The sequence below is a fragment of the Harmonia axyridis genome, chromosome 5 (assembly GCF_914767665.1).
Source record: "Harmonia axyridis chromosome 5, icHarAxyr1.1, whole genome shotgun sequence".
Classification (NCBI taxonomy): Eukaryota; Metazoa; Arthropoda; class Insecta; order Coleoptera; family Coccinellidae; genus Harmonia; species Harmonia axyridis.
In genome coordinates, this window is record NC_059505.1 from 15,889,454 (window position 1) to 15,912,042 (window position 22,589).

At 33.4% G+C, this 22,589-nt stretch overlaps 3 protein-coding genes across 5 annotated transcripts in view; 1 reads left to right on the forward strand and 2 right to left on the reverse strand.

The window, feature by feature from the left end:
• The window catches only part of LOC123680110 (rho GTPase-activating protein 100F), a 174,707-nt gene that overhangs the window by 131,616 nt on the left and 20,502 nt on the right, over positions 1-22,589 (reverse strand). The gene's annotated exons all lie outside the window — the stretch shown is intronic.
• On the forward strand, positions 314-21,715 carry LOC123680115 (HMG domain-containing protein 4). 3 transcript variants are annotated; one of them, XM_045617821.1, is made up of 5 exons: positions 314-535; positions 6,444-6,625; positions 6,689-6,893; positions 21,052-21,329; positions 21,383-21,715. In XM_045617821.1, exons 1-5 carry the CDS (start codon positions 499-501, stop codon positions 21,554-21,556), a joined length of 876 nt encoding a protein of 291 aa, XP_045473777.1. In that variant the 5' UTR covers positions 314-498; the 3' UTR covers positions 21,557-21,715. The 3 variants fall into 3 exon arrangements, with proteins under 3 accessions (XP_045473777.1, XP_045473778.1, XP_045473779.1); XM_045617822.1 differs by having other exon boundaries at positions 316-535; positions 21,169-21,329; XM_045617823.1 differs by having other exon boundaries at positions 319-535; positions 21,208-21,329.
• LOC123680116 overlaps positions 18,293-22,589 on the reverse strand; it is a 34,957-nt gene continuing 30,660 nt past the window's right edge. Inside the window, exon 4 of the mRNA XM_045617825.1 lies at positions 18,293-18,472. Within this exon, the coding sequence (XP_045473781.1) occupies positions 18,383-18,472 (90 nt within the window). The 3' untranslated portion in view covers positions 18,293-18,382. The remainder of the gene's footprint in view (positions 18,473-22,589) is intronic.

Here is a 22,589-nt window from a genome sequence, read left to right on the forward strand (position 1 = left end):
GTGTGACGTCACGCCACTTACACGTACTATGAAATTATTCTTCCAAGCGCAACTTCAAAGTCCCATAACTTTTTCATTTCTAGAGATATTTGATTCTTCCACATTTTTGTTTCATTTTACTTAAATTTTTAGAATTAATCCTTAACAAAAAAATTAAAACTAGTTCATTCAACAACAAGTTTGTTCATATAATATTACCACAGATTACTAGTCTGTGATATTACGCAGTCTTAAAAAATGTTAATTCATTTTTCATAGATTACCAAGTAAAGTATATTTTATATGATTCTATGATATCTTAATCTTATGTCTCTTTCAACCTAACCTTAATCGGTATATTTAATTTATATTGTTTATTTGTGATTATTCACTATTCAGGAATGAGGCTAGCCCTATATTGATTATTTCTTAAAAGAATAGGTGTCGAAAAATTGTGATTTCAATATTATTAGAGTACATATAATCTTCTTATATTCTTGAACAATTTGCAAAGGAATTATGGATTCATTTCAAACGAAAAAACCAAAGAATGAAGGTAATTACAGTTTTATGATTTGAAACTTAAAACATTCATATTTATTGTGAGATTCTCATTTCTTTCGTTAAGTTCCTAGCAAACCATCATTCAGATTCGTTAAAGTGTAGCTTTATTTTTGTTTCCTTTTTCCCGCAATATCAATTGAATCTCAAAATTTAAATTATAATCGAGAAGCGATCGGCAACGAGTTGTTTTGTGCGACTAGTGATATAACTTTTGCATAACAGATTTAAAAGAAGTGTTCATCTGAGGCGAGAATATTTGTATAGAATATCAGTGGAAGATAAACATCATACTATACAAAAGATAAAAGACCTGGTGAAAAATAATATGGCGAATATTTCTACCACTCCTGGTGACCTGCAAAGTAAGGCATTGTATTGGTCAAGAAAAACTGAGTACGATCGATGATGCATGACCTGAAAGAGTTTTACAGATTGGGGATGGAAGTGGAGGTGCTCTTTCTAACTCCCAAGATGATGAATACAGATATGCTGGTACAACAAATCTTAAAATAATGCTCCCAACTTCAAGGGATCCAAAGGCTAAATTGAAACAGTTTGCAAAAGAACTGTAACTGATATTTCCCAATACTCAAGGAAATGAATAGAGGAAACTATGAAATTAAACAATAACTGAAAGCTTGCAGTTCGAATGATGTAACTGATTTTAAGTAATCTTGTGGAATAGGTTTATGACCTTGAGATCCTCGAAAGACGTCCAATTTTTTACATCGAATTGCCAGCTACGTTGCCAGATTGAAAAAAGCGTTCATTTATTTGTAATTATTAGGGGAGGCTTATGTCCAGCAGTGGATGCAGAGGGCTGGGCGATGGTGATATATTACCATCCAACTTGAAGCTCCTAGTTTTCAATCAACTTCTTAAAAAGAAACATTTATATCATAAAATTTATTTGAATATTTTACACACTTAGTTGTCAGGGCTTATGGAGTAAAGAACTGAACAAAGAGAAGAGAATATTTTTTGCTGTCCTACTTCTTCTTCTTGGTAGTGCCAGTCCTACTTACTCTACTTCAAATACCCGATTAATGTTTCGATCTAGCAACGTAGTTGCCATTTTGACGTAACATATTCAATGGTCTCAAGGTCATATACCTATTTTACATGTTTACATGATTTTATTATTGTATATCATCATGGACACTCCCTATACCTAAAGAAGATAAAAGAGTAATGACTTTTGGAAATCACAATGCTTTTATTGTGTTTCGTCCCCACTAGTATGAGCAAGTCAACGAGAAGGTGAGATTTTGCAAATAAGTTTCACCCAAAATCCAATTTTTCAATTGCTATTTTTAGAATTGAAATTAATTCTAATCAACTAAATTAAAGAAATGAATATTATATTCTATAAATCCCTGATCAATAAAGCATTTTTATGAAGTGATACATCATATGTAACTTTTTTTATTCATTCTTGTTCTCACTTTCCAAGAAAATATCTTTGAATTTGTTAGCCTATTGTTAATAATTATTTATTTTATTCAGATTCAGGTCGCTAAAGGTGATTTTGCATGTGTTATTCTCTGTCTTTTCTAAAAAATGAGGTGGCTGTAAAGGAAAATTTCAATTTCAATGATCCCTAGTTTTGAGCGCTCGTTCGCCGAAGAGAGTAATTTTTTAATTCAGTATACGGATACAGATTGAAGTTCTTGATTTTCTGACAAATTACACTTTACATAAGGTTTAATTCGTAAATTGGCAAAAGTTGGACAGTTTGAAATTTGTTTTCCTGATAATTTTAAGACTATGAAATAAATCAAAATTAAATTCTGCTGCATCTTTAGAAGTATGTTTCATTGTAATTTTTCATAACAATATTATCTTTATTCAATCTGTTTCTTCGAATTCCAAAATTTTTTTATTGCAGAAATAGGACCTCGATTCCACCTACGGATGTATGAAATTAAACTGAGTACTTTAGATCAAAATTAGATGCATAGAAAACCTGGTGTGTCTGCTTATACCTGTAAAACTTTCAGACAAAACGGGAGATTTTTCAGATTTATATCTACTTGATTTCGAGGGATCGCGTGTGTTTCAGATGGCGCATACATCGTTTTCATTTAACATTTCTCTCGATTCTCGGCTCTCGTGATCTTTGAGTATAGAACAATAATATTCCATGCTCGTAACAATCTTCTATACTCTGTCATTATATTCCATTCATTTCATTGAAAATTCGATAGGAACTGAATTGTAATTTATTGTGAAAGTTTGTAAAGTCTAAAATCAGTATTTAATTTTTAAACGGCGCCAGACAGATGGCAGGAATTCGAAAATTTATGAAGAGTTCCACCTTGTCCTTACAGAACTTTGGTGAAGGAGAACACCAAAGATGGATATCTCCAAAAGTCTGAAACAAAATCGAATCAGTACAAACACTAGGGATTCTGTGCACCTTAGATCACAACCACCATGAAGATGAGAAAAACCAGCTACCTAAGACATATAATGCGGCATAGAGAATTTGAACAAATGCAAATAATACTGGAGGGAAAAATTGACGGGCGACGTGGTAACGAAGAAATCTTGGCTGAGGAACGAGACTAGACGCATACACGTGAAAATGAGATATTTCATAGACCTCAAGATATAGAAGGTTGTGCCATATTGATCGCTAACCTCCGTCACACACCGCCATTTTAGTTCTCCTGTCAGTGGTTCGGAATCCAAAGAAATAAATTGTCATTCAAATTAGTACGGTGTCGTTTCATTATTATTATTTTCATAAATAAGAGTATTTGAGGAACGATTTCAGTATTAATTGATAGACAAAAGGAACGAGATTAATACCAGTAAGTTTGAATCCTGTATCATTACCCAGATTTTGTAAAAAGCCGTGTTTATTAGTTTCAACTTGAAGTTCAAACTTCTGGCATTAATATCGTTCCTTCTGTCTATCAATTAATAGTGAAATCGTTCCTTAAATAATCCTATTTATCAAAATAAGCCAATTTTTTCAACGACAACGTACTAATTTGAATGACATTTTATTTGATTGGATTCCGAACACTGACAGGAGAACTAAAATGGCGGTTTGTGACGTCATCACTAATAGAGAGTACTAGAGATGGACTTTGGGTCAAGCGGATGTGGAGTGAGCTTTAAGACCCTATATGAATTCGTCTGCTAAAAGGAGATTTCTGAGTTATGAAGAGGATATAATTGAATTATAATTTAATTATAAGATTTATATTAATAAATTATATTTTCATTGAAACTAGATTCAATCATTGACACTGATTTTTCTACTCCCCAAAATTTGTTTGAAACCACATAAAATTATTACTGACGTGCAGTCAGGAACTTTTGAGCACTGGCATGCATCCGTCAATTGCGTCTGTATTCTCCAAGGAAGTAATGGGCAAATGAAGGAACGAGCGCTAAAAGTTTCGAAGACGGTATCAAAACAAACTTTTGCAAACTTATTCTTTAAACATACACATGCAAAAAATTAACCTGATTGGAACTGTTATCATGGAAATATTGGTTATTTTTTTCCCAATATTTTTGAATATTCTTATTCTGGTTATGTGATCAGCTTGAAATTTTGGATAGATAAGAGCTTACAATTGCTTGATTATATTCAGCTGTTATCGTAAACGTCTGATGTATTTGCGGATTGCTCTCATATATTGAATGAAAAGTGCTATAATTGTTTATTTGTAAATCTAATTTTTTTATATAAGGTGCATAACTAAGTTCCCGCTGTTTTTTTGAAGGAAATGCAACTTGATTGTGAAAAAATTGTTACAAATGAATCATCCGTAATTCCAATGGTTAGCTACAACTTTTTCCCATCATTCTGGTAGAGGTCGAATACCGCTACGGTAAACGTGTTCATCTATCTAGGGTATCCCCAAATCAAGCCTTTTCTGATGTCTTCATAGGAGTAGAACTGCTTATCAGCCAGACCATGTGCCATTGACCGGAACAAATATTAATCTGACGGCGCAATATCTGGGAAATATGGCGGGTGGGTTAGGACGTCCCATTTCAGCGTTTCCAGATAGATTTTAACGGGCTTAGTAACTTAAAGTCGAGCGTTGTCCTGCTTTAGAATCACTTTGTCGTGCCTCTACTCGTATTATGGCCGTTTTTCTCGCAGTTCGCGACTCAATCGCATCATTTGAAGTCGATACCGTTCATCAGTAATGTTTTCATTCGGTTTCAACAGCTCATAATAAATAACACTGTTTTGTCCCCACCATATACAAACCATAACCTTCGCAGCGTGAATATTTGGTCGAGGCAATGACGTAGAAGCATGACTGGGCAATCCCCATGACTTTTCTTTGGGTTGCTGTAGCTGTAATGTAATTTTTCATCACCGTTAACGATGCGTCGAAGAAAACCATTCCTTTTATGCACTGAAGCTGTTATTCACAGCGAAAAACAACGTTTAACTTAATTCAATTAGTTCAATTCCTAAGGATCTCAAGTTCCCAGTTTTTGAATCATTCCCAACTGCTCTATTGTGGATGACGTTCCTGTTCGATCAAGGGATTGAGAACGAAAACCTCTACGCCGAACCTAAGGTTTCATCCTTCAGATGTTCCGTCTTACAGCTCTGGGATCGCGGACTATAAATGAATGCAACCCTGATCGCTCTTTATTTGGTGAAAGCTCAGCCTTCTCTATAAAGACGGCTGTGATGAAAAAGCCACCCTGCTGGATGTTACCCCGAATATGTCCTGGGTCCAAGAAATTCCCAATTCAATAATGGGTCCTCGTATTTTGCCATATCAATCGAAGAAATAAAATCATTGCGTGAGTCGGTGAATATTATTCCTTATTTATTTATTTTTCTTTTCAGAAATATAAATACACTTTAAAACGCTTTCTTGTTACTCGTATATCCTTTTACGTATTAACAGGGTCTTTTTGAATATAAAAGAAGTACTCTTTCAAATTGCTCTTATTATTTATTCAGATGAACATTGTGTGAAGCAATACGTTTACAGAATAGAGGAAAAGTCGAATGAAGAGAATAGTTTAGAGGAGCGCTGCTACGACTTCAATTATTGTCTGAGATCGGTAGTCCTAACGTTCGAGATAGCGTTCTTGCACGATAGACCACGGGCGTAGCCAGGGGGGGGGGGTTTGGGGGTTCAAACCCCCCCGAAATGTTTAAGATGTCAAAATTTATGAATCTTTTTCTTCTTTTATTCTCATTTATTTCTATGAAAAAAATTCTTATTTCTCCCATTAGCCTTTCTGTATACGCCTTTGTCTTAACCCCTCCCCCCCCAAACTGAAACCTGGCTACGCCCGTGCGATAGACACACAGACACACTTTTTTCAAACAACAAAATAATTATCCAAAAAATTAAAATAGTCATTCATAGCTTTAATGTGAATGCTGTGTAGGAATCATCAGCAATTATAATAATTGTACTTTCAGCTTATTCTGTAAACGTTTACACAAACCAGTCACTACACCGATACGGGGAGACAGAGTTTTTGATGAGGTTTTTATCTGTTCTCTTGTATCATACGTTGAAATGTATGATGCCCTCTGCATACATTTCCTCTGCTAATACTGAGATTCATCGACACATATGCTTGATTGTTTGAAATTAATATTTTGTATTGCTCTTTCTCAAAAGAAAATATATATACTTTCAATATTAAATGAATTAAATTCAAATTGTTTGCGAATTATTTCAATGAATATTTAGTCATTCTCACATACCGTTCGCCGAACGGTAAGTGTAAGTGATTCACTTACTGTTCTATTCATCTTAGCAACCAGTAAAAATAATCTACTGATATGACACCAAACTAACAAAAGTCGTTCTATCGTGCTAAAAAATATAAAAACTATTAATTTAGGTTAAATCATATTGGAACTTAATTTTATTCACTTTCCTCCTCAGATTTAGAAGTTACTGGTGTATCTAGAAGTGGTCGCGTCAGAAAAAAATCTTCAAAATTAATGGATTTTGAGTCACCTGATGATATTGAAAGGACATATAATAAGAAGACGCCTATTTCTTCTAGGAAATCTGATTACTTGGATACACAAATTGTAAGAAAAACACATAAATCCGAAGAGCAGGTAATATGTCATTTCATTAAAATTATTGAATTCAAGTGGTAATTTTCATGATTTTTTCAATAGTCTAGAGATGATTTCGATATGGATGAAAGTAGTGGAAGTGAATATGAGCAACCTCCTCTACAAAATGAATCGAGTATGGAATCTGCGGATTCCGATAGCGAAATGGAAGATGTTTCTGGGGGTTTCAGGAGACTAGATCCTGATATTACAAAAAAACGATTGGTTATTAAGGATGGGAAGATATTCAAAAGTGATAAAACTAAGGGTAACTTTTAAAACCTTTCCATATTCAATTTTGGCTTTTATTGACTTTGCTTTTTTGACTTAAGATTTGGCGAGAGTTAATCAGTCACGTACACAGGGTACTTTATTTCAAACGATAAGGTTCTACTCTCTGATGATGAATCGGTGATCAAACTCAATTGTGCCCATCCGCCCGTAAACACGATAACTCTCGAACCGAGAAGTTCGGAAATTTGAAATTTCCAATATAGGATAGAGCGGTTACGTTTTGTGAAAGGGCAAAATCAGACAAGGGGTTTCGTAAATATGGTCGTTCAAAGTTTTGTTTTTCTTATAATTTCATAACAACGGCTTTGATTTCAAGTTTTAAGGTTTATAATCTATATTTTTACAAATTTTTGTTTTTTATAAACGAAAACAGATCGAATCTATGTTCAGAGGAAAACATGTTCAGAGTAAGAGCTTGCAGAACGCCTTGTATATTTTGTATTTAGTGAGAAGGGCGCCATTGAAAAGTACGGTAAATGAAATGAATTAATTTCTCGGGATATAATTGATTTTGTTAATTTTTTTAAATCAGTTGAAGAGTCATTAGTCCAATCAATCAAACACATGATAACACAGATTGATTTTTGGGGAATCTGTATCTGTAACTCAGTCGGAACCTTTTCAGATCAACTGAGAACGCTATTGAAGAGTTGATAAAAAAATAACATATGCGTTGAATGATAATAAAAATGTAACGTTGTAGGTTTAATTCTTGGGTAGAACATCTGTTGCTTTCACATGTGTTGTTATTACTGATAAAATAAATCAGTTTTAATCCAAACTTCGTTTGAGAAACATTCCAATTACCTAAATTATCACAGTGGCGACGAGGAAAATCTAGATTTCAAATAAAGTGTTTCAAATAAATAAATAAACCCCAAAAAATGACCATTGGGGACATTAAAGAGTTCAAAGTGAACGTAAATAATTGGATCACGTATATTACACGTATAAATCAGTACTTTAAAGTAAACAATGTGGAGGACGACATTAAAACGGCAATTCTTATTACGGCGATGGGGGATGAAGCATTCGAACTATTAACGGATTTATGTGCACCGGAAAAACCGGAGACTAAGAAATTCGATGAAGTGGTCCAAATTTTGACCGACTATTTGGAACCCAAACCGTCAGAGATAGCCGAGAGGTATGAATTTCGTCAAAGGAAACAGGAAAATGGCGAACCCATATCCGACTTTATGGCCAACCTTAAAAAACTAGCCAAATATTGCAATTTTGGAGACAGCTTGGAGTCAAATTGGAGGGACCAACTTGTATTTGGACTACAAAGTGAAATAATTCGTCAAAGGCTTTTTGTGGAGCCCTCGTTAACTTACAAAAAGGCTCTAGGAATTTCTTTAACCATGGAAAGTGCTGAAAAAACGCGGGACTCATGGAACCCACCGGGATCCACAAATTGAATAGTAAAATGGACCTGCGAAGAAAATTTGTGTGGAAGGAAGAAAAGCTCAACAAGGAAATGTTCAAGAAGGAAGGAAATGCCGCCATTGCGATTAGGTCAACCATCTGTCATCTGAGTGTTACTTCAAGAATGCGCAGTGTCATAGTTGCAGAAAGAAGGGTCACGTGAGTTATGTGTGTCAAAATAAAATGAAGAAAAATACTTTCAATGAATATGTAAATTTAGATGAGGACAATAATAATTTATATGATGTAGATAATTCCAGTGAAGATTATCCTTTTGAACATCAATTATTTAATATAAGGGATTCCGCTGTAAAACCTATTCAGTTTAAAGTTCAAATTAATAAATTACCTGTGGAAATGGAGATCGACACTGGATCTGCCATTTCAGTAATTTCTGAAAAATTTTACCTAAAAAAATTTTTCAATATAAAATTATTACCATCTAAAGTAAATTTAAAATCATATGTAGGAACAGAAATAAATTCTCTAGGTTCGATCCAAGTTAATGTTAATTATATGAATAAAACTAAAGAAAATTTAAACTTTTTACGTTATCCAGGGGGTGGCCTCCTCTCATAGGTAGGGATTGGCTGCAAGCTTTAAGTATTTCAGTAGATAATATCTTAAATTTAAATAATTCACAAAATCTGAAGGAAAACCCAGAAATGAAAGATCACAATAATAAATAAAATATCGAATATTTTAAAAGCTGAATTTCCTGAAGTGTTTGATAAAAAATTAGGATTATTTGGGGCGACTAAAGTAAAGTTATATTTAAAACCTGGCAGTAAACCTGTTTTTCTCAAATCGCGATCTTTACCTTACGCTTTAAGAGATAAAGTTGAATATGAAAAACATAGTTTGCAGGAGCAGGGTATTCTAACACCCGTAGAATTTAGCGATTGGGCAACACCCATAGTCCCAGTATTAAAAAAAAAAAACGGTAGTATAAGATTTGTAGTGATTTTAAGATAACCCTTAATCCATATTTACAATTGGAACGGTTTCCAACTCCAAAAATTGAAGATCTCTTAGTTTCCTTAAAATATTTTAAACTATTTTAGTAAATCAGATTGTGCGCAGGCCTACGCGCAAATTGAATTGGATGATAAATCAAAAAAATTAGTAACTATTAACACCCATAAAGGTTTATTTCAATATAATCGCTTACCGTATGGTATATCCTCAAGTCCAGGGATTTTTCGAAGAATTATGAAAACTCTTTAATGATATTAGCGGAATATATATACAGGGTGATTCACCGGGATGGCCTATTAGATGTTTATGGAAAACTAATAATTTTGAGCTGAAAATTTGCATATCGGGGTTTGAGACAATGATCTTTCTCCCTAAAATATTTTCAGATCTCTACAACTTCCGGTTATACCGGAAACAGACTACTACTTCCTCATTTCAAATGGCACAACCAGTATATTATTGCATCATTTGATAGCTTTTTTGATGGCAATTTCGGCAATGCTATATCTTGGGAAAAACTCAACGGTTCATGAGTTATTGGGATTCTTATGAAAAAAATGGTGGCGATGAGGACTCACATTTTTTTTAATATTACCGCAGAAAGAGCTTTTTCCAAAATTTTTGTTTTCTTTTTCGATGTGCAGGGTGTTTATAAGAGGATCATGAACTTGGACAACTCAAATTCATCAAAACTCAAGATTTTCAAATTAGAACCTATATTTTTATTATTTCAGTCGATACTACTTCCAAAAATAGTGGGGGTAACTCAAGCAAACCCTATACCTGAAATGAATACTTTGAGAGTTATCGAGAAAGAACTTTAAATGAGGAAAAACCGCTATTTATAACTGTGTGGAGTAGTCTGTGATTTCCGAAAAACACAGAGAGAAACTAAAATTCGATGTTTTCATAACTAAATTTGACATATCAAGAATTGTAATGAATTATTCGTAATTGAAAATTGTATTGGTTTATGGATTTCTCAACAATCCCAACGAAAAATAAATTAAAATTCATTAAATGTAAAATTTAGTTATCCAAACATCGAATTTTAGTTTTTTTGTGTTTTCCGGAAGTAACAGACAGTTATTAACACAGTTATAAATAGCGGTTTTTCCTCATTTGAAGTTCTTTCCCGATAACTCTTGAAGTATTCATTTTAGATATAGGGTTTGCTTAAGTAACCCCCACTATTTTTGTACGTAGAATCGACTGAAATAATAAAAAATATAGGTCCTAATTTGAAAATCTTGAGTTTTGATGAATTTGTGTTGTCCAAGTTCATGATGCTCTTATAAACACCCTGTACATTTTTGATCCAAGCCGAAAACAGTCTTATAATACTACGTATTTGCGGAATCGAAAAAGAAAAAATTTTTTTCGAAAAAAGGTTTTTCTGCTGAAATATTCAAAATGTGAGTCCTCATCGCCACTTTTTTTTTCATAAGAATCCCAATAACTCATGAACCGTTGAATTTTTACCCAAGGTATGGCATATTGCCGAAATTGTCATCAAAAAAGCTATCTAATGATGCAATAATATTCTGGGTATGCCATTTGAAATAAGGAAGTAGTAGTCTGTTTCCGGTATACCCATAAGTTGTAGAGATCTGAAAATATTTTAGTGAGAAAGATCATTGTCCCAAATCCCAATATGCAAATTTTCAGCTCAAAATTATGATTAGTTTTCCATAAACGTCTAATAGGCCATCCCGGTGAATCACCCTGTATTTTTGGATGATATTTTAATAGCTAGTGAAAGTGAAAAAGAACATATGGAATTATTAAGATTAATTTTTCGTAAATTGTTGAGAGCAGGTTTAAAAATTCAATTAAACAAGTGTAGTTTTTTTCAAAGGAAAATTTGTTATTTAGGGTTCATAATTGAAGGGCCGAGGTATTCATTCTTCGCCAGAAAAAATAAATGCAATTCTTAAAGTTGAAACCCCATGTTCAGTTACAAATTTAAAAGCCTTGTTAGGTTTGGTAAATTATTATTCCAAAGGACCCCGCTCGTTTAGAATGGAAATGGCTTTCCGTGAATTTGGCTGAATTTTTGATATGTTGTAGTTCTTGATGAACTGATCAGAAGTGTCCATAGACACAAAGCTCAAAAATGGACAGTTTTCGAGATATGGAGCTTTGAAAATGGATTTTTTGCAATTTTCGGGGTTATTTGCTCATCAATCGGGGAGCTCTCATTTCTGATTGGGATGGAATTTTGATGTTCGGCGGCCAGAACCCGACTGAGAAATGATCTTCCTTGGTTATATTAGGCACCGCCATCTATAATTTTTTATACACTGCTCCACATTGGCTATGAAATGAGATACAAAGTACAAGATCTTCCATACATCTTTTCATGCCACTAGATGACGCCAGAATAATTCACATGACCGAGAAACGACATATTGTGAGATTTTTTTAAGAGAGACTATAATAACTGAGTCCTCATATATCTGATGTCCAATAATATCAAATAATGTTAGCCGAAATGTTCATAACCAGGCATCGCGAGCTGTAATGGGGGAAAATGGGAAAATCATAATCATATATCCTCAGGGATAAGAATTGTGATCACTACTGATGTCATTTACATATGATATGTGATTTGTTTCTCACAAATCTCGATAATCTGACAATGGGGTGCCAAGACATTTTCCTCAGAATGTCTCGAAATTGATGATAGCATCTCACAGACAAACGAATCCGTGAAAATGTTTGCAGTTTTGATGCAATATAGTACTATACGGGTAGAATATAGAAGTCCAAGTGCTGGAAGCTAACTATGAATGGAACTTCCGATATTAACCCACGAATTGTTGAAAATATATTTTTTTCTATGAACTTTTTGAACTTCACACATACGAATGAAGTTTTTTGTTTATTATCATTATTGTTATTATTATTATGAATGTTACTCTCATTATTATATTGTTCTTGATTGATCTACTCATTCATTTTGCCAACGATCATATTATTAGATAGTATTCATTCGTATGTGTGAAGTTCAAAAAGTTCATAGAAAAAAAAAATTATTTTCAAGAACTCGTGGGTTAATATCGGAAGTTCCATTCCTAGTTAGCTTCCAACACTTGGACTCCTATATTCTACCCGTATAGTACTATATTGCATGAAAACTGCAGACATTTTCAAGGATTCGTTTGTCTGTGAGATGCTATCATCAATTTCGAGACATTCTGAGGAAAATGTCTTGGCACCCCATTGTCAGATTATCGAGATTTGTGAGAAACAAATCACATATCATATGTAAATGACATCAGTAGTGATCACAATTGTTATCCCTGAGGATATATGATTATGATTTTCCCATTTTCCCCCATTACAGCTCGCGATGCCTGGTTATGAACATTTCGCCTAACATATTTGATATTATTGGACATCATTTTTAATATTCATATCATTAGTCCCTCATATGTATGTTTATGTATATGTAAACTTTGATGATGAATAATATATTATTATTATTATTATTATCAGATATATGAGGACTCAGTTATTATGGTCTCTCTTAAAAAAATCTCACAATATGTCGTTTCTCGGTCATGTGAATTATTCTGGCATAATCTTGTGGCATGAAAAGATGTATGGAAGATCTTGTATTTTGTATCTCATTTCATAGCCAATGTGGAGCAGTGTATAAAAAATTATCGATGGCGATGCCTAATATAACCAAGGAAGATCATTTCTCAGTCGGGTTCTGGCCGCCGAACATCAAAATTCCATCCCAATCAGAAATGAGAGCTCCCCGATTGATGAGCAAAAACCCCGAAAATTGCAAAAAATCCATTTTCAAAGCTCCATATCTCGGAAACTGTCCATTTTTGAGCTTTGTGTCTATGGACACTTCTGATCAGTTTATCAAGAACTACAACATATCAAAAATTCAGCCAAATTCACGGAAAGCCATTTCCATTCTAAACGAGCGGGGTCCTTTGGAATAATAATTTACCAAACCTAACAAGGCTTTTAAATTTGTAACTGAACATGGGGTTTCATTATAAAATTAAAGTAGACAAGAGTCACATATTTTATTTAAATGAAGATTTAGTAATAGATTTCAAAGTAATTTCTAGATAAACAAAGAAGGATTTAATTTTGAACCAAATTATAGGATTTTGTTCACACGGCTGGCCTGAGGCAAAGGACACTAAATTAATATGTTATTACTAAAAGAAAGATCAATTACATGTTGTACAGGAGTGTTTACTTTGGGGATATCGTATCGTAATACCAACATCTCTAAGAGAATCAATTATAAGGGAGTTACATCGTTCTCATTTCGGGATAAATAAATGCAAATCGCTTGCACGTTCTTATGTTTATTGGCCGGGTATGGATGAAGATATTTCCAAAATTTGTGCGGCATTTAAAATTTGCAGTAAATTCAAGGACATACCCCAAAAGACAACCTCATCGCCCTGGCCTAGTCCAAACAAACCTTGGTCACGAATACACATTGACTTTTTGGGACCCATAAATAATAAAAAAAATTTAGTAGTGATAGATTCATTTACTAAATGGTTGGAAGTTTTCGAAATGAATAATACTCTAGCTTATAGTACGATTTTCAAATTAAGAAAACTTTTTTCAACTTTTGGTTTACCTGATACATTGGTTTCGGATAATGGACCCCCATTTGCGTCCACAGAATTCAAATCATTTTTATTACATAATGGGATTAGGCATTTAACTTAGCTCCTTACCATCCTGCTAGTAACGGCGCAGCCGAAAACGCAGTAAAAACAGTAAAACAAGCGTTAATCAAGACAAATTATGAAATACAGAACCTAGACTTTTTTTATCACGATTTTTACTTGATTATCGCAATACACAACACAGTATAACAAATCAAAGTCCAGCGGAGGCTATGTTCGGTAGAAGGTTCAATTGTCGTTTAGACTTTTTAATGCCCGATAAAAACTTAAGTATCGAAAAGTCTCAAGCTAAGCAGATACAAATTTACTATGGAAAACCAAGAGAATTTGTTTCTGGAGACAAGGTTTTAGTAAAAGAGTACTCCATACCAAATAAATCGACCTGGGAGGAAGGAACCATACTATAGATATTATGAAGACTCAACTTCGTACATTACATTTCCTACTTTAGAAAGTAGGAAATGTAATGTACGAAGTTGAGTCTTCGAGAGATGGAAAGAGTAAAAAAAGACATTCTGATCAAATAAAAAATCAGGTTATTATGGGCTCTGAACCATCTAACGAAAAATTAATTGATATATTTAATAAAAATCAAGACAAAATAGATTTTTCTGTTAAAAACGAGGAAAATGAAAACGATAATAATAATGATGTAGACGCTCTTATAGAAGAGACGCCTGCTAGGTATAATTTAAGAACTCGAAAAAATGTGTAATGGTTTCATTTCTGATATTTTGAATTATTTTCTTTTCTGATTTTATATTTAGATATGTTATGAAATTAGTTGTTAAATAGTGGTAAGGGTGTAACGTTGTGAGTTCAATTCTTGGGTAGAACATCTGTTGCTTTCATTATTACTGATAAAATAAATCAGTTTTATTCCAAACCTCGTTTGAAATACATTCCAATTACCTTAATTATCACAAAATAGTATATTGTGCAACAAGTGGGGAAAGTCCAACTTTTCTCGCGAGTGTGGAAGTTTGTGGCACGAGCCTGAAAGGCGAGTGCCGCAAACACACGAGCGAAAAAAGGACTTTCTCCACATGTTGCACACTATACTTTTCCTACAACTGTACTTATTTCAATAATTCAAGTAATGGACTTGATTCAAATCAAAATGACCTTCGTTGACAGTATGTGCTAATTTATTGCATTTCCATAGAAACGACTCAAAAGCCCAATTTCATTGGTCTACCAAGCGAGGTGTTGGCAAAGTGCCGTGGGGAATAATATTTCCCACAGTATGAGCAATACATAGTTTTGAAATTGAGTAAGCTATGAATATTACGCTACTTTCCATAGCGATGTAGGTAAAAGATATTAACAGATCAATTCATTGCAGCTGCTCGTTAATATTGAAAGTAGATCACATTAAATATCTGGGAATATGTATCGACAAATATCTGAGATGCAGATTCATTTTCTCATCGAGAGACTTAAGGGACTATTTTGCGTGTTTTATAATTTAAGAGGAGTACTCAACCGCACTGCAATATTGCGAATATATGATTCACTAGTAGTTTCTATTCTAAGATACGGGATTTCAGTTTGGGGGGGTGCTTTCAATGTTTATATGAGCAGCTTGCAGGTAATACAAAACACAATATTGAAAATAATTATGAAAGCACCGAGAATGTGTAACACCAAGAGTCTGTATGCCCAAACTGAGCAACTGAACATAAAGCAATTATATATTTTTGAAATTATCGTTAGCCAGTTCAGGACAGAAACAAAGTTAATAGATAATGGATATCATACAAGGCATCTTCTTAAACATGCGGCTATGATGCCCAGATTGAGCAGATATCACCTTCAGCGTGGTTGGCTGTACTATCGACCTAAATAATACATTCTCCTCCCACTTAAATTCAAAGTAAACTTCAACTTCGAGAATAAAAAGCATAAGAGTGAACTTAAACGTTTTCTGATGGATAATTCGAATGAATTTTATGCGGTTATTGACTGATCAATCTACAGGCCGTGGGTTTTTGGTTCCTAGGCGGTTGTGTGTTGAAGTGGACAAGTAATATGGCGTTGGCGCTATCACACAGAAATAAAATCTGTGAATGGCCCAACTTGTTCATCACGTATATGGGTGATTTGGTGACATACGAGCTCCAGCTCAGGTCACCAGGTCACTGTAATTGTATATGGAATTTATTGTTATTATGTATATATTATCAGGATGAATAAAATGTATTTATTTATTATTTATTACTTTTCCGAGTAGCATAATTGCATATTTTTTATGACCGAGAAATATCAGCATCCGTCGTTAACTTCGTCGCCTTTGGGTGATATTTTTTTTGGGCGTGTTCAACTATGATACTTGATACAAATAAATAATATTTCTTTGTATCATGGTGTTTAACTACCGAGCCTCTACCTGGTGGCATTGAAATTCTGATTTTATGGTTATCTCTGAGAAGCAACCCCAAGAAATTTTTTCTATGTTGAAGTTGTCGGTCGGAGCAAAAAATGATAATAAACGAAAATCCATTGGAGACATAATGTTCAAAACATTGGCAAACTTCCTCTGAATGGTTGGTATTTGAGGAGAGTGCTCTGTAGCCCCAAATTGTCCTAAGACCTTGTTCTACACTGTGTCCGTAAAGTATGGAACAAATTCATTTTTGCTAAACAGACCATTTTAAGAAATAATCCTGAAACACGTCGATTTTTATTTTAATTTACCGTATTTTAAAATAATAATCTAATATACAGGTTCAAATACTTTCGAGTAATGACGTCATCGTCATTTTTTTTAAATAGAACACCCCCATTTTGTCTCAATTTTCGGATTACTCTAGCTGAGCTGATTCCAAAAATGTTTCACATGTTGATTTCAATTGGTACAGGGTGGACAAAAATACAATAGTTTTTTGTGTGCTCGTAAAGTAACGCGTAACATTCTTTATTAGTTGAATTAACAATATTATCAAAAATACTTATTATCTAGCGGCAATTAGTTTGAATGTAACATTCTGTAGTTTGTTACATTTTTGATTAATAAAAATGAGTTGTTTCCAAACGTGTTTGGTACTTGTGATCTAGCAGACCGAATATGAAAGAAATTATTTCTTATGAATTTAAAAAAAAACATAGTCGTCTAGTTTTTGTGTGAAATGTCATTATTTGTATTGGTGTTCAATGATAGTTTTGTACTACAATATTTTTGGTATTCCTGAATGTTTTAATTATTTCTAAGATTTAATCATTGTATTTTTGTCCACCCTATACCAATTGGAATCAACATGACATGTGATACATTTTTGGAATCAGCTCAGCTAGAGTAATCGAAAAATTAAGACAAAAAGGGTGTGTTCCATTGAAAAAAAAAAAAAGACGGTGACGTCATTATTCGAAAGTAATTTATCCTGTATGTTAGATTTTTATTTTAAAATACGGTAAATTAAAATAAAAAATCGACGTGTTTCAGGATTATTTCTTGAAATGGTCTGTATAGCTAAAAATGAATTTGTTCCATACTTTACGGACACAGTGTATAATGTGTTGAGCAGAAAAATATTGATATTTTTTTTCAATTTTGTTGTGGTCAGGATACATTTTAGTTCGATGTAAATTTATGATTGCGAAAAACACATGTTTAGTTAATTTTTTCCATATTTTATAGGATGTTATCGAAAATTATTGTTTTTTTTTTAATATATAATACAAAATGATTATATTTCGAATATCTTTAAATATAAATTCCACAGAAATATAGACAGAGAAGATTAGATATAGAGTATTTTATTGCGGAGTAGTATGCGACGCCACGTTGCGGTGAACGCAACACAACTTCCATCTTATGGTTCTAGGGTTAACATTATCAGAGCTGTGCCAAAGCTCAATAATTCACGAGGAAATTGTACAAGCGCGGTCCCAGTGGGGGATCAAGGGGGTCATGACCCCCCCTCCTCCCAAAATGGAATCACCTAACACTTAAAATGCGTTTCAAGCTGTCAAGGTACGAAATGGTCCCATCCATAGACAAAATAATATACTAACTAGTTTTTCTATGGTCCCATAAAAAAACTTGAAGCCCATAACGGTGACCCCCCCAAAATTTAAGGCTAGAGCCGCTCTTGAAATTGTAGGAGTTGAGGTGAGTGTATTCAAATAACTCCATTTTCAAATCATTTCAATTAGTTCTAGTTCCCTTACCTATCATTCCGAAAAAAGAATTCTGTGCTCAATTCTTAATTTTTAGTCATTAATATTTTTACCGGTCGAAGGTTTTAAAAAAAATAATATATTCATAAATTTATATTCAAACTCTGAGTCTGATTTTTAATCAATTTATTGATGTATACAATTGTTTCACAATCAATTTTACCCCAATTATCGAAACTGTAGTCTTTCCAAAAAATACTCATCCCCAACCACGAACCGTCCTCTCATCAAAAAACTTTTTTCTTCTAAAATCGTGCATATGGGGTAAGTCGCATTCGTCTTCGATCTCCTAAAAAGAAACAAATCACTCAGTGCCCACTGTTGTGTTCGCGTCTGATATAGTATACATTTGAATGCTTCTTTTTATAGAGAAAGAATCATCCGAATCCAGAAATACGAACGGTGTTGCCGATTGAATCAAACGGAACCACTCACCGGACATCATCTTATTCTCCAAGGGAAAAATTCTTTGAAATATTAAGAGCTCAATATTCGACGAACATCAATAGAAGAGAAGAAACACCAATAGTTTATAACTCCTGGTTACCAGCAATCGATCGACTCAAACAAAACCTATCAGAAGTGTTAGCCAAGATATTCGAACCCTGAATCTACCATGAGTTTTTCAATGCATTCCATTAGCGAGTTATTGTGTAGACGGCGTCTTATCGAACGGACCGAAATGATGGTGCCTTGAAATCTACATCAATTAGTTGAATCTAAACATTCAATACCATTCTCGGCTGGAATTTTGAAAATTATAGACATTTCCGCAATAATGATAGACAGTTATTTTCCTGGAATGATCATAGCTGTTCAACGAATCAATCTAACATACCAGGAAATTCAATTTTCTTTTTGAGTCAAATTCTTCATTTTATAGGAGTAAAAACTACAACCTTCGAGTAATAACCTATCAAATAATTGAATACATAACACATTTATCAGGAATACAGTTTCCTTATTGTTTCTATATATATAAATCTGTTTCTGTGAATTTAATTTACTGAAACTCGAAACCTGAGTTTATCTCTATAATGTTTAGTATTCGTCACATGATTCGATGCGGTTTCAAAAATAATTTGTAATAGATAAGCGTTTGAACTTCTTTCATTATAGGAAATTTCTAACATAGGATTTTCAGCATTGCCATGACTAGTAACATCATTATGAAGTACAATATTTATTACTTAATATAGGAAGTGAAGTTTCATTATTGGTATTTGAAAGTTTAATCATTCTTCTAATTCTTAGGTAGTTATTCTATTATCAATTGAAACTACATCGTCTTCTATTCCAATTATACAGGTTTGAAAATACATTCGGAAAAAATTGGATATTCAACGTTATTCTAGAGAATACTCATGGTTCAGTAAAACAGTGCAACAATCGAAAAAATTGCGTGATACAATATCGAATTAACGAGTGTTCTCTTTGAATGGCGAAGTGTGGATGGTCACAATTGCGTCCTGATAATACCGCCTTGATAGTCAAGTATGGTTCATTTCTAAACAATATCTTGATATCTCTGGCGACGCATTTTCCTTAAGTAGAAAACATAACCCATCAGTAGTAAGATATTGGATTGGGAAGAATAAGTCTCTTAAGTATTTCTGTGCGTACACAGTATCCTCAAAAAGTTATGTTTGGAAAGGAATACTGGGGAATTACATAATCAGACCGTTTTTTTATCCATGGTAACCTGAACTCTTCCAAATATTTGGAGCTTTGAGAGAATCCAATTATATATTCCGACAGCTACCAATTAATTCCGATGATGTCTGGTTTCAACAAGATGGCTGTTCAAATCACAACGCAAGAGTATTCATACAAGATCTCAGGAAGACCTTTTCAGACCGTGTCACAAATAGCACGATCATATGGTCCACCAGATTTATCTTCCAATATTTTTTCACCTAGAGGATATATGAAAAATTTGGTTTTATTGATATTGATAGGTTTATTGATTGATCGATTAATATTAATGAATTAAGGTTCAAAATAATCCAACTTTGTACCTAAATAGCAACCATTACGAATCTGCTCAGATATAAAAGATTATCTCTTTATAATAGATTCGGCTAAACAAGCCGACCCTCGATAAGGCATTTTTAAAATTTGTTTTTGTTTTCCATATTTCTCACTTTCGAAGAATTGATTTTATTTTCAAACCAGTTATGACGACAGAAAACCCATTTTTTTTTTAATGCAAATATATACTCCAAATACAACTGGAATAAAATTGAAAATTTATTTTCAACCGATATGGTTTTGCAAACCTATCCCACGTTGAATATACTGACATTCAATCAGAAAACACCCTGTATATGACAATATTTTCTTGACGACCTTCGAAAACATTCGATTTCATTCATTTTAATTACAGTAAGTATTTGAACAATTAAAATTAAGTGGATTTTTAGTTCTTCATATTACATATTACAGATTTGTAAACTGCACTTCGTGCAGTTTCCAAATCTGTAATACTCCTACGACACGAGAATATGGAGTCATTTTTTCCGATATTCTTCTCGAATTTTCTATGGTTTGATCTAAGCGATCAATATAAAATTTCGCAAGGACCTTAAAATTGTTATGTTGCATTTAATCTGTGCTTTTGAATTAATCGGGAAAACAAAAGTTCGAACGGCCATATTTACGGAAGTCTTTCTGCTCGAAAGTTATCTCACGGACGGCCCGACAAAATTTAATTTGTGGACGCATTCGACAACAGTGATTCGAAACTTATAGTTTGAGACCACTCCGGTTCAAATTCGAAAAGACATTGTGTTGAAATTCTCATGCTTAGCAATTCTCAATACTTTTTGTCTAATGTAATAGAAAGAAGGTTTCAATTCTGACTTTCAGTACATGGTGATAAATTTAAAACCATCCTATCTGACAAAATAAAAACAAAACAAATAGTCAAAAAAGTTGGGACTAGTAAAACGTCACTTACTACATTTCCTTATCAATTTGGAGCAGGTGTCAATTCCTATGAAAATATTAATGTTTCACCATCAGATCCTAGAGGCAAGGATAGTTATTTCAAAGTCAGTGGAATCAAACCGATAGATGTAGCTGCGCATCTCAAGCTACTCGGAGAAAGTCTAACAATAATTGGGGAACGATTGAAAGAACATGAGGTAAAAATGATTTGAATAGTTAGTATTACTTGATTTTTATTTTTCTATTATAGGGGCAAATTGCAGTTTCTGGAAGTTTGTCTGTACTTTTAGATTCATGTCTTTGTGCACTTGGACCTCTTATATGCTTAACTCAACAAATTCCTGAACTTCAAGAAAACTGTTGCTCACCTGAACAATTGGCCACAACTTTAGACAATGTAGCTTTCATTATGCCTGGGTTATGAGTACATCATTTTACGCTAACTGAAGTAGTTTCAAACGTTTGCGACCTAATTTTAATTTCCACCATGTCGTTATAAGTACCCATTTCTAGTATTTTATAAATCAAAATCGAAAAAAAAAATGGTAAAATGTTCATTGTATTTAATAAAATTTCATAAGTACTCACCTTGTATTCACTCCATAATTGATAATTTCCACAAAACATGTTGGCTAAGGCTACAGGTAATCATTATGGTTTGTCATGTACAATATAAAAAATTTCGTGAAATTTAATGAGGGTTCCCAATAATTTCTTTTTTTCGATTATGAATAGAGATAGTGGTGCGATAGGTACCTTGCTACTTTTTGATGTAAATAAAGATCCGCCAAAGTGATTCTTTCTAGCGGTGATAGTTTCTTTGCTACAGGGTAATTTTCAAATTTTACCATTTTCAGACACCAACTACAGAAAAACCCCGATTATCCGTGTCATGCGTTTCCATAATTGAAATTGTGTTTTTGAAGTTTTATCGAAATAGTCTATCACTCAACGGTAAATATGTAGAGCCTTTATTTTTCTTATTTCGTGTAGTTTACCCTTTTTTATCTTTTTATGCAATACATACAGGGTGTTTCTTTGGGAAACGGAAATACTTCACAGGTGCATAGGTGGCAACAAGGCGGTTCTGGAGATACCCCATTTATTGGGTCTTACTGTCTTCATAGCCGAGATACAGGGTGTTTTATGAATTTTGCCCGTTTCTTTCTGAGGCCATATCAAACGAACCACCCGGTATATTTTCTTCATATTTAGCAAATATGTTCCTAATTGAGAGCCCAAACGCATCATGCAATAAACGCCTTGAAAATCCAGGTCCGTTTTAACAAAAAATTATGAATCGTTCGAATCCTCGAAACAACACCCTGTTTGAAGTGACTTTTAACAATGAATTATCAAAAATATTCAATCCATAATTAGTTCAACATTACTTTGTAATTCATTTTTACATTGGTTTTCCTTTTTATAGCTGTATACTATTTCAAAATACTTAGAAA

Coding starts and splice junctions, on each gene's coding strand:
- LOC123680115 (XM_045617821.1), top strand. CDS start 499: ATGGATTCATTTCAAACGAAAAAACCAAAGAATGAAG. Junction 536..6,443: donor GAAAAAACCAAAGAATGAAG/GTAATTACAGTT, acceptor TTTCCTCCTCAG/ATTTAGAAGTTACTGGTGTA. Junction 6,626..6,688: donor CACATAAATCCGAAGAGCAG/GTAATATGTCAT, acceptor TTTTTTCAATAG/TCTAGAGATGATTTCGATAT.